The sequence below is a fragment of the Desmodus rotundus genome, chromosome 2 (assembly GCF_022682495.2).
Source record: "Desmodus rotundus isolate HL8 chromosome 2, HLdesRot8A.1, whole genome shotgun sequence".
Lineage (NCBI taxonomy): Eukaryota > Metazoa > Chordata > Mammalia > Chiroptera > Phyllostomidae > Desmodus > Desmodus rotundus.
In genome coordinates, this window is record NC_071388.1 from 181,822,652 (window position 1) to 181,836,424 (window position 13,773).

The window sequence follows — 13,773 nt, forward strand, 5'->3', positions numbered from 1 at the left end:
TAAAACAATTTAACAAATCTTAATAGCATATTGTGGCACATATATTTGGAAAGCAATAAAGAAAAAGCATTTAAAAAATGTGGGTGGGTGAATAATAACAGTGCCCCCAGCTGCTGTGAGGACTGATTTATGGAACCCAAGTAAAGTGCCTGGAACACTGTGGTTGATAAATGTTAGCTAGAACTATAGGAGGCCAAAGGAACACCAAAAGCAAAGAAGTCACTAGATGATCCAATGGGCCTTAAATAAACTTTCTGGATAAGTGAGAAAAACATAAATTATAAAAGGAAAAGATGGCCACCACCGGTGATTAAAAAAGATTAACTTACAATCTTCAAAATAATATTGAAGAGGTAAATGTGATTCCCCTACACCTAAAACTTGAATGTTTCAGGTGAAGAGTAGGCTAAAGATACAACGGTTCTGCCAGGCTGGTTGAACCCAGTGATCCCACTTTTGGATATATATCCTAAAATCCCAAACCACCAATCAAAAGAATATACGCACTCTTATGCTCACAGCAGCGTCATTTACAACAGCCCAGGCCTGGTAACAGCCCAAGTGCCCATCATTAGATGAGCAGATAAAAATGCTGTGGTACATTTACACAATGGAACACTACATGGCCGTAAAAAAGAAGGAAATCTTACCTTTTGTGACTGCACAGATGGACCTGGAGATTATTATGCTAAGTGAAATAAGCCAGTCAGAGAAAGGCATAATACCATATGATCTCACTTATGAATTAAATATAATGAGAAAAATAAACAGATGAACAAAATAGAAACAGAGACATGGACATATGGAATAGTCTGACAGCTGTTAAAGGGGTCAGGGAAGGGGAGGACTGGATGAAAGAAGGGGAAGCATTAGCCAAAGAACATATATGCATAACCCATAGACACATACAATGGTGTGGTGATGGCCAGAGAGAAGGGGAGTGGGGCTGGGTAGAGGTGGGTAAAGGTGCGGGGAAGAATGGGGATATCTGTAATAGTGTTGATGATAAAAATAAAGAAAAAAAATTCTGTTACCAGAAAAAAGTCTTACTGATAATTGTGGTATATTTACACATTTAATGTTAATTTCCTCTCTCTCTCTCTTCTTCCTTTCTCTCTCTCTCTCTCACACACACATACATCTACATGATAGACCAACAGCTCTACAGATAACAATGTTTAACAAAAATACCTTTATTTCTTTTTTCTTTTTTTATTGTTGTTCAGTTACAGTTGTCCCACCGTGTCCCCCATTGTTCTTCCCTGCTCCTACCCTCACTCCCATAGTCAATCCCCCACATTGTCCATGCCCATAAGTCCTGTATTCATGTTCCTTTGTTTGTCCCTTCCCCTTCTTTCCCCTGTTCTCCCTCCCCCTCTCCCTCCCCTCTGGTCACTGTCAGTGTGTTCTTTATTTCCAGAAAATACCTTTTCATAACTCATAGTTAAAATTTAACTTTTTTCTTGACCTTAAGGAGTAAAGGAGAATTAAAAAATTAAAATAACTCTGAATTAAGTCTAAGCCTTTTCTTTGAAATGTTATAAAATAAGTAGTACGTACCAAACTATAATGAAATGTACATATATTTCCTATCAAAATCAAAATATGAAATCCACTTAAAGAAAATTACTAATTTTATATTTGTGATACAACCACTGTTTTTAATTATCTTAATAATAAATATATAAAGTATATTAGTTTCTTAACCTGATGTTACAGTATTTTCAGGCTTCTCTTCAAGCTGGCTTTCAAGGGTCTCATTGGTATAACTTCTCTAGAAGCATAAGAAAGAAAAATATATCAAAAAAAATTGGGTGAAATGTTTAAAGAGTTAAAACATTTTTGTCTGCCTTCTCTTAATATATTTTTTTAAATTTACAGAAGACAAGAAGGATATTTGTTTGTGAAGAAAGCAAACCAAACAGCACTTTAAAGAGAGGTACCCTTTGTGACAGCACAGATGGACCTGGCTAGGAGTTGAAATTCCAGGGAAAGGATACCTAAAATTGATAGCATATTTAAATTATGGATGTGTGAGAGAAAAAGATTACAAGATAAGTGACATAATGTAATCTCAAGGCCTATATAAGGATACCTCCAGGAAACAGATTACCTTTCTATTAAAATATATTATGGCTTTTGAGTTGAAAAGTACTGTGGCTCTACAAAATTCCAAGAAGAATTATAAGGTCGAGTGATCACTGGCTCTTATAGAATACTGATCTTTGAATAAGAACCCAAAGTCCATAGTCCCATTAATGAAGAATTCCCTAAATTTCCCCTAAAATACCAATTCTGTTTGATATGCTAATTAAATTATTCTATAGCAACACAACTCTGTCCGATTACAGCAGAAGCATTAAAAATCATGAATATATGTCCTCCTTGGAGAAGTGTCTGTTCCGGTCCTTTGCCCAGTTTTTAATTGGGTTGTTTGTCTTCCTGGAGTGGAGTCATGTGAGTTCTTTATATATTTGGGAGATCAAGCCCTGGTCTGAGGTATCATTTGCAAATATATTTTCCCATATGGTTGGTTCCCCTTTCATTTTGCTGGTGTTTTCTTTAGCCATGCAGAAGCTTTTTATTTTGATGAAGTCCCATTTGTTTATTCTTTCCTTTATGTCCCTTGCTCTAAGGGAAATGTTGGTGAAAATATTGCTGCGTGGAATATCTGAGATTTTCCTGCCTATGTTCTCCTCTAGAACTTTTATGGTGTCGCAACTTATATTTAAGTCTTTTATCCATCTTGAGTTTATTTTTGTGTATGTTGTAATTTGGTGGTCATCAGTAAATGAATGGATCAAAAAACTATGGTACATTTACACAACGTAGTACTACGCAGCAGAAAGACAGAAGGAGCTCCTACTCTTCATGACAGCATGGATGAACTGGAGAGCATTGTGCTAAGTGAAATACACCAGGCAGTGAAAGACAAACACCATATGATCTCACCCATAAGTGGAACCTAATCAACAAAATAAGCAAGCAAGCAAAATATAACCAGAGACACTAAAATAAAGAACAAACTTACAGTAACCAGAGGGGAGGAGTGAGAGGGATAATACGGGAAAATAGAGGAAGGGACGTCAAGGAACATATATAAAGGACACATGGACAAAGCCAAAGGGGGTAGGATCGAGGGTGAGAGATGGGGCTGGGTGGGGCTGGGGGGTGTGGTGGTGGGGAAAATGGAGACAGCTGTGCTTGAACAACAATAAAAAATAGTAATAATAAAAGAAGTTTAAAAATCATGAATATATAAATATGTTATAAATACCATTTCATTTCAATGTTTTATCTGTCTACTGAAATCCCTATGAGTCCTTTATTGCCAGATAAAAATGTATAGGTTAGACTGCATTTCTAAATATTAAACCTTACTTATGTATCTGATTAAGGTCTAGTATCTAAAATACATAAAGAACTCTTAAGACTCAAAAATAAAACTACAAATAATCCAATTAAAAACCAGCAATTGATTTAAATAAATATCTATCAAAAAAAGATATATAAATGACCAGTAAGCACATGAAAAGATGCTCATATCACTGGTCATTAAGGAAATGAAAATCAAAAACACAATGAGATATCGCTTCCCACACACTACTACGGGTTTGATACATGATACAACAAGGGTAAACCTTGAAAACACTATGCTAGGTGAAGGAAGCAAGTCATAAAGGGCCATATATTGTATGATTTCATTTATGTAAAATGTCTAGAAAAGGCAAATCTATAGAAACAGAAGGCAGGGCTGGCAGACATGGGCATTTGGAGGGTATAAACTAAGGTGTGGGGTTTCTTTGCACGGTAATGAGAATGTTCTAAAATTAATTGTGACAATGGACACACAACTGTGAATATAATAAGGGCCACTGAATTGTCTACTTTAAATGGGTGAATTATATGTATACAAATTATATCTCAACAAAGCTGTTAAAAAACTAGATCTTATAAATAATCAATCAATATTTATTGAATGTCACATTATCAAAATAATAAAGTGCATGAATCATGAGTAACATTTTCTATATCAAAAATATACAGAATATCTGATCATCATTTTTAATTATCATAATCTTTTAAAATAAAAAGTATTAAAAGCTACATATGGGAGAGCATATCATGTTAATTACCTTAAGTTCATTATGTTCCACTTTGGGGGTAAGAACTCCTTCTAAATACATAGCTTTTTCTCTCCATGTATGCAGGTCTCTATATTCTTTTTTCATTTTTTCCAGCCTAAAGAAAGAAAACAGAGTTATTATTTTAAAAAGCAAGAAAAATGTATGGTAGATTCACAAAAGAACACACACAGTGATCTATCTTTAAAAGGTCCTAAAGAGGCAAACCAACATACACTGTTTAAAGATATACTCAAAGAGGGAGGAATGATTACAACAAAAAGCAGGGTAGTAGTTACCTGGGAGGGTTGGGGAGAGAGATGTAATCATCTGAGGGCACACGAAACACATTTCTGATATTGAGGATATTGTATTTCTTAACCTGAATTATAAATATCTAGGCAATGGTTTTACCTTTATTTAAGCCGTACATACATGTTTTTTAAATTATTCAATACATATTGGTTTCATTATTTAAACTATATATACGTATTTTACAAATTATTCAATATACATATGGTATCTTTCACAGTAAATTAAATTTAAAAATAGGAATTTAGCTTCTAATCCAAGAAATAATCCAAGAAATAAGCTTTTAATCCAAAGGCTTTAAAAATTTACAGATATAACTGGCAAGACTTAAATGAAAAAGAGTTAATGTTTCCCAATTCATTTTATGATAATAAACCCTAACAAGGGCATGACAAAAAAGGAAAATTAGTTTAATTTCATTCATGAACATACATACAAATGTTACAAATAAAAAAAAATTTTAGTACAAAAAAATCCAGTGTCCTAAAGATATTATACCATAAACAAATTGGATTTATTCCATGAACACAAGAATATTTTGACATTAACATTAAAAAATATAATTTAAATACAATTTAACTGACTGAAAGAAAGAAAGCATATGGCAAAATCCAGCATCCACTCATGAGTAAAATAAAAAGAAAACTGTTAGAAAACTAGAAAAGAATGAATTTACTTAAGCTGGTATAGACATCTACCAAAAAACCATATAAATAATGCTTTTGACTGTTAACTGCTAGAAGCATTGTCTTTAAAGATCATAAACAAAACAAAGATATCTCCCCCCTGCCCTGCTATTCATATCAGACACTGACTGGACTTCTAGCTATCATAGTAAGACAAAACAAAATTAAATAGTAAGGATTATGAATAAAGAAACAAAATTGTTATTTATAGAGGGTTGTTTAAATAAACTACCCCTACAGAAAATTTTTTATAAATGTGAAATATGGCAAAAAAGGGGAATTTTAAAAAGATACTGGCAGCAGAGGTAGCACAGTTTTTGAATCTTCCCAAACATCTACGTAGAAATATTCAGAATATCTACAACAACCAAACCTAAAAAAACAAAAACAAAACAAAAACAAACTAATCAAACAACTAGAACAGGCACAGAATCACAGAAATAGAGATCACATGGATGGTTATCAGCAGGGAGGGGCAGAGGGGAGAATGGGGGAAAAAGTATAGGGAATAAGAAGCATGAATGGTAGGTACAAAATAGACAGAGGGAGGTTAAGAACAGTGTGGGAAATGGAAAAGCCAAAGAACTTATATGTATGACCCATGGACATGAACTAAGGTGGGGAACGCTGGTGGGAGGAGAGGTACAGAGTGGAGGGGAATAAAGGGGAGAAAAAAATGGGACAACTGTAATAGAAAAATCAATAAAATATATTTAAAATAATAAAAAAATAAATATTCAGAGTATCTAGATAGCAAACCCCAAAACTTACAGGCAACATTTACAACAATATCATGTGACAAGGTATTCCTGTGAGCTCCCAAGCACATATAGGGGTCCAGCAGAAGTAAGGCCTTCTTGAGTATGGTTGGTAGGGTAATAATATAGGTATGATAATTTATCGTTTTAATTTGAACATTTCATCTAAAATGTCATATGGTGTGCTTGAGTGTGATATTGTTATGTCACAGAATTACATGCTTATGATTTTGTAATAAAAGATTGTGTAATAAAAAGGGGCGTTATTTGTGCTGGACCCTGTACATAACATCTTTGTGGTACAGTGTATACACGGGAGAAAGCAACCAGTGCAAAAGGAGTATCTGATCAACTTGAGAATAAGAAAACCCCAAGTAACTAACATTAGTCACAGGACAGCACAGCAGGCCAATTTAAGAATAGCAATTAAAACTGGGAGGGGCTTGTTCATTCCAAAAGTGAGTGAATGCAAAGGATTTGTGGTAAGAACTAAAAGAACTGAAGTGGTTTAACCACTGTGAATGCTCAAAGCTGACTAGCCAGGTCTCTACTCCAGTACAGGAGGATTTTTCTTCAGAAAAATCTTAGAAATCAGCTCATTGTATTTTTTAACCACCAGATGAAAACATTAGGAGTAGGAGCTCTGTGAAGCTAAGAAAGCTTTCTAAACCAAGTCTCCTACAAAAACCAGGAAAATTAATTTCATATAAACTTGAGCAACAGAAAAATATCAGGTCCAAATTCCAAAAACAAATAAGCAAGCAAAATATAACCAGAGACACTGAAGTTAAGAACAATCTGACAGTAACCAGACAGGAGGTGGGAGGGGATAATGGGATGGAAAAGGGGGGGGAGGATTTTCAGGAACAACTATAGACACATGGACAAAACCAAGGGGGGGTGGGATCAGGGGTGGGAGGTGGGGATGGCTGGAGTTGGGAGGAGTGTGGGGGAATGGAGACAACTATACTTGAACAACAATAAAAAAAGAGAATAGGGACAATAACATCTCAAGATTGTGAAAGCATACAACAAAGATACATGTGAGTCAGTGAGCAGAAAGGGAAGATGATGATTCACTGTGATTGATTCTGCTAGAAAGAAGGGAGTGGAGTGGTACCGCTGCTCAAAAGAAAGCCCAGCAAAAACCAGCGCAGTCATGGTGAGCCAGAGAAGTCAAGGTTCTACAGGTGGAGCTTGGAGAGAAAGAACCAGTGAACTATAAAATAGTTCAGAAGGAAATACCTAGATTGAACTATAGAGAAAAAAAATAAGATATACAGAGCAGAGAATGAGAGCCTATAGAATATATTGTGTAGTCAGCAGGCAGAGCAAATGTACTTTCTCCTGTGAAAGAATTTCAGTCTAAAATGGAACTGGAGGATATAAAGTGCAAAATCTCAGGCATGTGACATCAGAAAAACAAAACTTAAGAACTGAAAAGCTGATTTCCCATAAATCTCCAATTTACAGAAAACTGAAAATACTGGAATTTTCTTAAATGATAGGGAATTGGCCAGGGATTGCCTCAAATCAACCTTGGGAAGTTTTGTTTATGGTTTCTAGGTCATGAATAAGAAATGACCCAAGTCAAGTTAGTCTTTAAAAATAAGCTAAATTCAGCACTGGCTGAGTGGCTCAGTTGGTTGGAACATTGTCCCATATACCAAAAGGTTGCGGGTTTGATTCCCAGTCAGGGCAAATACCTAGGTTGTGGGTTTGATCCCTCCCTGGTCAGGGCACAGACAGGTGACAACTGATTCATGTTTCTCTTTTTTTCTCTCTCCCTCCCTCCCTCCCCCTTCATCTCTCTCTAAAAGTAGTAAATAATCCCGAGTGAGGATTTTTTAAAAAGCTATTGAGCTTTGTTTGTATGACTGGCTGACTGGTTTTGTCAGCCCAAGGAATTTTCAAAGCTGGTCTCCATTTGTTTCTTATTTTAACAGACTTTAACTCAACTTCCCCCTCCTTACATTCCCTGCCCATAAATATAGCTTACCCCAAACCCTCAATGGATTCACTCATAGCTTGCTACAATTTGCATGTCCTGAATTGCAATTCCTCTGTTATTCCTGAATAAACTCATCTTTTTACAATTTTGAACTTGCCTCAGTTTATCTCTTTATTTTGTTGGCATTACCTAATAAATGAGTTCTCACCTCTTTTCTTGCCTTTGCACGGACTTTTTGAAACAAACCCCTAAGTACGATAAACAAAACTCAGGAATAACCTCTGAAACCATGAACTATAACCACAGTGAAGGTTTCTGGACTAATAGCAAGACCACGTCTTGAAGAAAAAAATTAATATACAAACAACACACAAATAAGATTTTAAAACATTTTGGTTTTGTTTGTTACCTTTCCCGAGGTCGTTGCTGAAGTTTTTCAAGTCGCACTACAGAGGGCTGGTTGGATTGGGGTACTGACGTTGGCATCCCAACAGTAACATTCAGGTCCGGGGATAAGAATGCTGGATATTCTATTGGCTGTGGTATAATAACATTTCTGCAAAAGGTAATAAAGTTAAATATTGAAATTATACATAAGTGCTCATCTAAAACCAGTGGTAGCTATCACTTTTGAATCACTCTCTTTTTTATGCTGTAAACTCACCTATCCACTTTGGACCATCAGAGGATAGAGCTAAGAAAGACGACAAAAGTCAGAAATCCTGAGAGAAGTGTTGTTTTTACTGTTACTATTAAGAGTATGGGCAACAGAAATGGGAAAGGAGAGAACCTAAAGTTCTAAAGAGAAGTTGAAAGTGTTTAAGCTCAGATTTCTCTCCCAATATCTAGATCCAAATCTCTATCTTATGGTGCAGTCAAGTTGACACATAAAATTAACTACCTTAAGTCCACCCTTTGTCAACTTGGCACCCATTCATATTTCCTTAAAACACATTTAATCTCCAAATGAAAGCAATATCAAGGTCAAAATTCCTCCTACAACTATCCTGCACAAACCAAAACTCACTATCCCATTCCTCAGAAGAGGTGTAAAGTCCTTGGGTGTTAACCCTTCTCATCAATATCCTGAAACTTACATACTATGATATAACTTAAATATGATGATGTAACATCAAAATATCTTATGTTAAATGATAAGAAGAGAGGAAAGAAAATTAAGGTATTTTCTATGTGTGGGTGTATGTATTTTTCCCTGAGATCACTTGATAAATGGGCCAGATTAGCACACCCAAACGAGAAATACGTTGCCTTCAAAATCCAGAGGCCCAGCAGATATTGTGCGTTTTGTTTGTTTGTTCGTTTTTTGTTTTTTGTTTAGGAGGGCCCAGATCCACCTTAGCAGGAACATCTTGACAAACCCCATACCACTGGATTCCTAACATTTCTCTGTGGTAGAAAGCCCCTGAATTTTGTCAGACTTACTTTCCACCCTGATATGCAAATGTCTCACCAGTAAGTCTGGAGCTACGAATAGTGCCAGGAAGGTACTAGAATGATAAGGGGGATCACTTTGTTAACTGTATAATTGTCTAACCACTATTCTGTACATCTGAAACTAAATTTTTTTTTAAAGTCTAGTTCTTGCTCACTTGATCCAATCAGCATGATGCCATCACCATGAGGGACCATGTGATAAAGGAAAGGTGATGATTCCTGTGAACTAAATTATGACATAAGACCAGAGAATGGATACACCCCTCAGGGAGAACAGTGAAGGTGTGTTGTTGGTCTTGCCAGCTGAGAGGAAACTGCTTGATGGTCTTTATTAACGAGCATGGAGAAAAAAGCATTTGCCAGATCAATAGTTGTACACCAGGAAGGAGGGGAGGGGACATGTTAATTTGCTCAAGCAATGAAACCACGTGTGGCACAGCAGCTGCACTTGGAGTCACCACCTGGTTAAATTTACAGTAATCCACTGTCATTCTCCAAGAGCCATCTGTTTTACCCATAGGCAAATAAGCAAGTTGAATGCAGATGTGATGGGAATCACCTCCTGGATCTTTCAAGTCCTTGATGACAGCACCAATCTCTGTAATCCCTCCAGGAATGTGGTGTCGCTTTTGTTTTACTATTTTCCTAAGTAGAGGTAGCTCTAGTGGTTTCCATTTGGCCTTTCCCACCATAGTATCCCTCATTCCACAGGTCAGGGAACCAATGTACGAACTTACCAACTGCTGAATATGTGTATTGCAACTATGTATTTTGGAATTAGGGAACTGGAGGATGGGTTCAGGGACCCACTGGGTCTGCTGTGGGATGGATCACAGTTAAAACTCCACCGATCACCTAACCTCCATAAGCCCCTACTTTGGTCAACAACAGTGATGTTTTGGATCTTCTGAAATTAGTGTCAGTTCAGAGCCAGTGTCCAGTAGTCTCTGAAAGCTTGGATTATTTCCTTTTCCCTAGTGCACAGTCACCCTGATAAAATGCTGATAGAAAAATTAACGTTATAAATTTTTGGCAGTGTGCCAGATTCTCTCTTCAAGAGACCAGGCCTCCTCCTTGCTCAAGGGATTCTGGGTCTGTAGACTGGCTCAGACTGGGAATTGACTGAGGGGCTGTGACTCTGTCTTTTTGACTCAGGTTAGACTTTTGTTCACTTTACCTAGAGCTTTTCTGCTTATACAGATCAAGTAATAATTTAATAGGCTTCTTATATATATATTTTTCCCCCTAAGAATATCATGATCAGCTAGCCAGTGGTATAGGTCTGCATGAGTCATTCTATTCTGACTGCTGCTTTGACCTTGTTGTCCATTACAGTAACCACTCCACCTTGCCTTTGGCGGGTGAGCCATCACTCCGCTCTTGCCACTCGGGGATACAGTTACTCCCAATTCACTCAGGTTTCCAGTTCAGGGACCGCAGTTCTCATCATCAGGGCTGGACTACAGAGAGAGTGATCACAGAGCTCTTCAAGAACGGATATGAGAAGTTCCTTAGCCAAGACCCATAGTTCTTTATGTTTCCCTTTAGAGGAGCTCTTATCTTTTTTAATAATTTTTTTACAGGTTACCTCTTCATTAAACCATGAGTTACTTGAGGGCAAGGGCCAGGCCTCATTTATATTTGTATTTGCAGTGCCTTGGGGTATAGCAGTCATTCAGTGAATGTTGGTTGAATCAATGAACAAATGGATAAGGAAATAACAATCAATAAACATAAGAAAAACATTCCACTTTACTATTTCAACAAATCACCAGTATCAAATGGACAAAATTTATTTTTAATAATAATACTCAGTGTTGGTGAGACTATATGACAAAAAACATTTCAGAATATAATTTCCTATCGTATACCTAATTCACTAATTCCATTTCAGATATTTTCCATTTCTTAATCTTAACACTATAGATTAAATGTCTCTCTCAGGTGCTCATTTTTCTTTGATCTATTTTTTACTGTTGAAATTTCAAGACTGGTTGACATATTTTAAGTTACTTTTGTTTTGCTAATGACATTTATTGACTATAGACAGACTTGGCTGGATTTAGAAATAACAAATGGAGTGTGTGGAAGTCGGGTAAACACTACTATACTGTGGAGCAGGGAATTAAAAACTACTAGACACCTTGATCTTAAAAGTGCTCACTTCTTTCTACACAAGGAATATCTCACTGGCCAACTTTCTTCATCAGGATACCCTTCCCCTCCTGCCTTCAGCCATGAAGCTGGCACCCACCTCTTTTACTTTTCTTATCTCCAGACCCCCCCACCAGCAGCTCTCTTCAGGGCTATATCCAGAAACCCAAAATTTGTCCCCCTTTTTAAGCAAAACAATTCACTGCTCTCTTTGTTTGTAGTCTAACCCAGGGGTGTCAAACTCATTTTCACCAGGGGTGACATCAGCCTCACAGTTGCCTTCAAAGGGCTGAAATTATTTTAGGACTGTATAAATGTAACTACTCCTTAACTGTTAAGGAGTTGAAATTACATTCAGCCCTTTGAATGAGTTTGATACCCCTGCTCTAACCCATTCTGGCCTATGTCTTAACACAACCAAATGCTCCATTAAATGGTGAAATGTTTCAAAGACCACATGACCTGACTGTGCTAACAAGACTTCAAACACTTACGTCACAGGGTCTGTTCTTTCTGGAGGCGGTGCAGTATTCATAAACATGGATGGCTCCACAACTTTTTGAAGAGGTTTTAACTGAAGAAAATGGTAAATATATTTTAACACTGTTTAATGACGGTTAGAGTTCACCCTAATACTACTATGCTCCAGGACTATAAAACAGGCCTTAAATAACACATAAGAGGGGAAGAACTAACATTTATTGAGCACTAAATATCTGCCAAGAATCTTCTTTCATATTATTTAATCCTCTCAGTAATCCTATGTGATAGAAAACGGTGCCTATTTTACAGATAATACTTCAGATAAGTAATATGTTTCAGGTTACCCAACAGGCAAGACAGCCAGGATCTCAATGCAGCTTTATCTGCCCCCAATGCGGTACTTTTTTTTTGACATTATCGTGATAGGTAAGTAGGGAACTATATTACTGAAAAGTTCATAGACAGAAAATCAAGTTGAACTTTTCTTAAATTTCCCACTCATTTCCATACAATACCTTTGTTACCTGTTTTTAGTAGAGTCCACCTACATAAAACAATACTTGTCCAGTTTTATTTGAAAAGGCTATTTCTCCCTAAGAATGGAATTGTTACATGTTATACTTACATTCAAACACAAAACCTCTCTCTGAAGTTGATGCTCATAAACTGTGACTGTCACAAAAAAAGGCTAAATAATTCGGGGCCCCTATAAGACCTAACTGATAATAAGAAAAGATAACAGGCAGAAGGGAAAAAAAACAAAGCAGAGAAAGAAAAAACTGGTTGTGCCTACTGGCTTTCATCTCTATATTACTTACTTCTGACTGAAAAGGCATTAAAAATCATTATGATCTACCACAGGCAAAATTTAAAAATACATTTTACAGCAATTTCTCAGTTAACATAATGGCAGACTTTTTAATGAGTCTACCCACTTTCAATTTGCAATTAAAAAAACAACCAAGACTATAAAAAAAAATAGTGAAAGCGAAACATGAAAGATTGTTTGCAAAATATAGGGGTCCTTTCCCCTATATAACCGCAGCACTAATATGACTGGATTTATAAATGCCCCAAAGCTGTGATGATGCCCAGGGATATCAAGAATTCTTTCATACATTTGATGAGAATGTATGTTGGCACAACTTTTCTAGAACAATTCCTTGAAAAGTTCATTGTTTTGTACAATAATTTCCATTCTAGAAATATAACCTATGGACACAATGAAAAGACGTAGGTTAATGTACAAGAACTTTCACCGCAACGTGGATATATGCAGTGAACTTTAAAGGGTGGGCCAAAGCTAGGAAGATATCTTATTGGGGCATATCACTTTTTGGATGAATCAAGGAAGATACCAGTAGCACCAGATATTGAAGTAACCACGGGGGAAAGGAGCACATGTGATCAGAGCACAAGCAATATCTGAATGGCATCAATGAATCCATTTTAATATTTCTAGATATAAAAATCCACACTCACTTCTTGAATACTTAAAAATAATTTTGCTTTAAATTACTTAAGTATGTGTACACATACATGCAAATTTTATAATAAAGATCATTATTTAAAGTGGACAAATAATAGAAATGTTTCATTTTCTTTAGGCTGAAGAAAAACAGCATTCTTTTTAAAATATTTACTTCAAAGAATCTATCAAACTGGGAAGAATGGAGGCTCAGACAGGGACAACTGGCTGAAGAGATGAAGGAGAATGATTTTTAAAGGGAACTAACCTGATGTGAAAATCCAAAGCCAAAGTTTCCATAGGAGAACGTAAATTCCACCTCCATCCTGCAGATAAACTGAACATGTGGCAAATTCATCTTATTATTTGATCAGAAAGATAT

At 36.3% G+C, this 13,773-nt stretch overlaps 1 protein-coding gene across 1 annotated transcript in view; it reads right to left on the bottom strand.

Moving 5' to 3' along the window:
- The window catches only part of C2CD6 (C2 calcium dependent domain containing 6), a 78,572-nt gene that overhangs the window by 35,678 nt on the left and 29,121 nt on the right, over positions 1 to 13,773 (bottom strand). The window contains exons 7-11 of the mRNA XM_045198128.2: positions 13,660 to 13,728; positions 11,935 to 12,014; positions 8,241 to 8,387; positions 4,137 to 4,242; positions 1,708 to 1,774 (exon numbers count right to left, since the gene is read on the bottom strand). Coding sequence (XP_045054063.2) covers positions 1,708 to 1,774; positions 4,137 to 4,242; positions 8,241 to 8,387; positions 11,935 to 12,014; positions 13,660 to 13,728 — 469 coding nt within the window. The remainder of the gene's footprint in view (positions 1 to 1,707; positions 1,775 to 4,136; positions 4,243 to 8,240; positions 8,388 to 11,934; positions 12,015 to 13,659; positions 13,729 to 13,773) is intronic.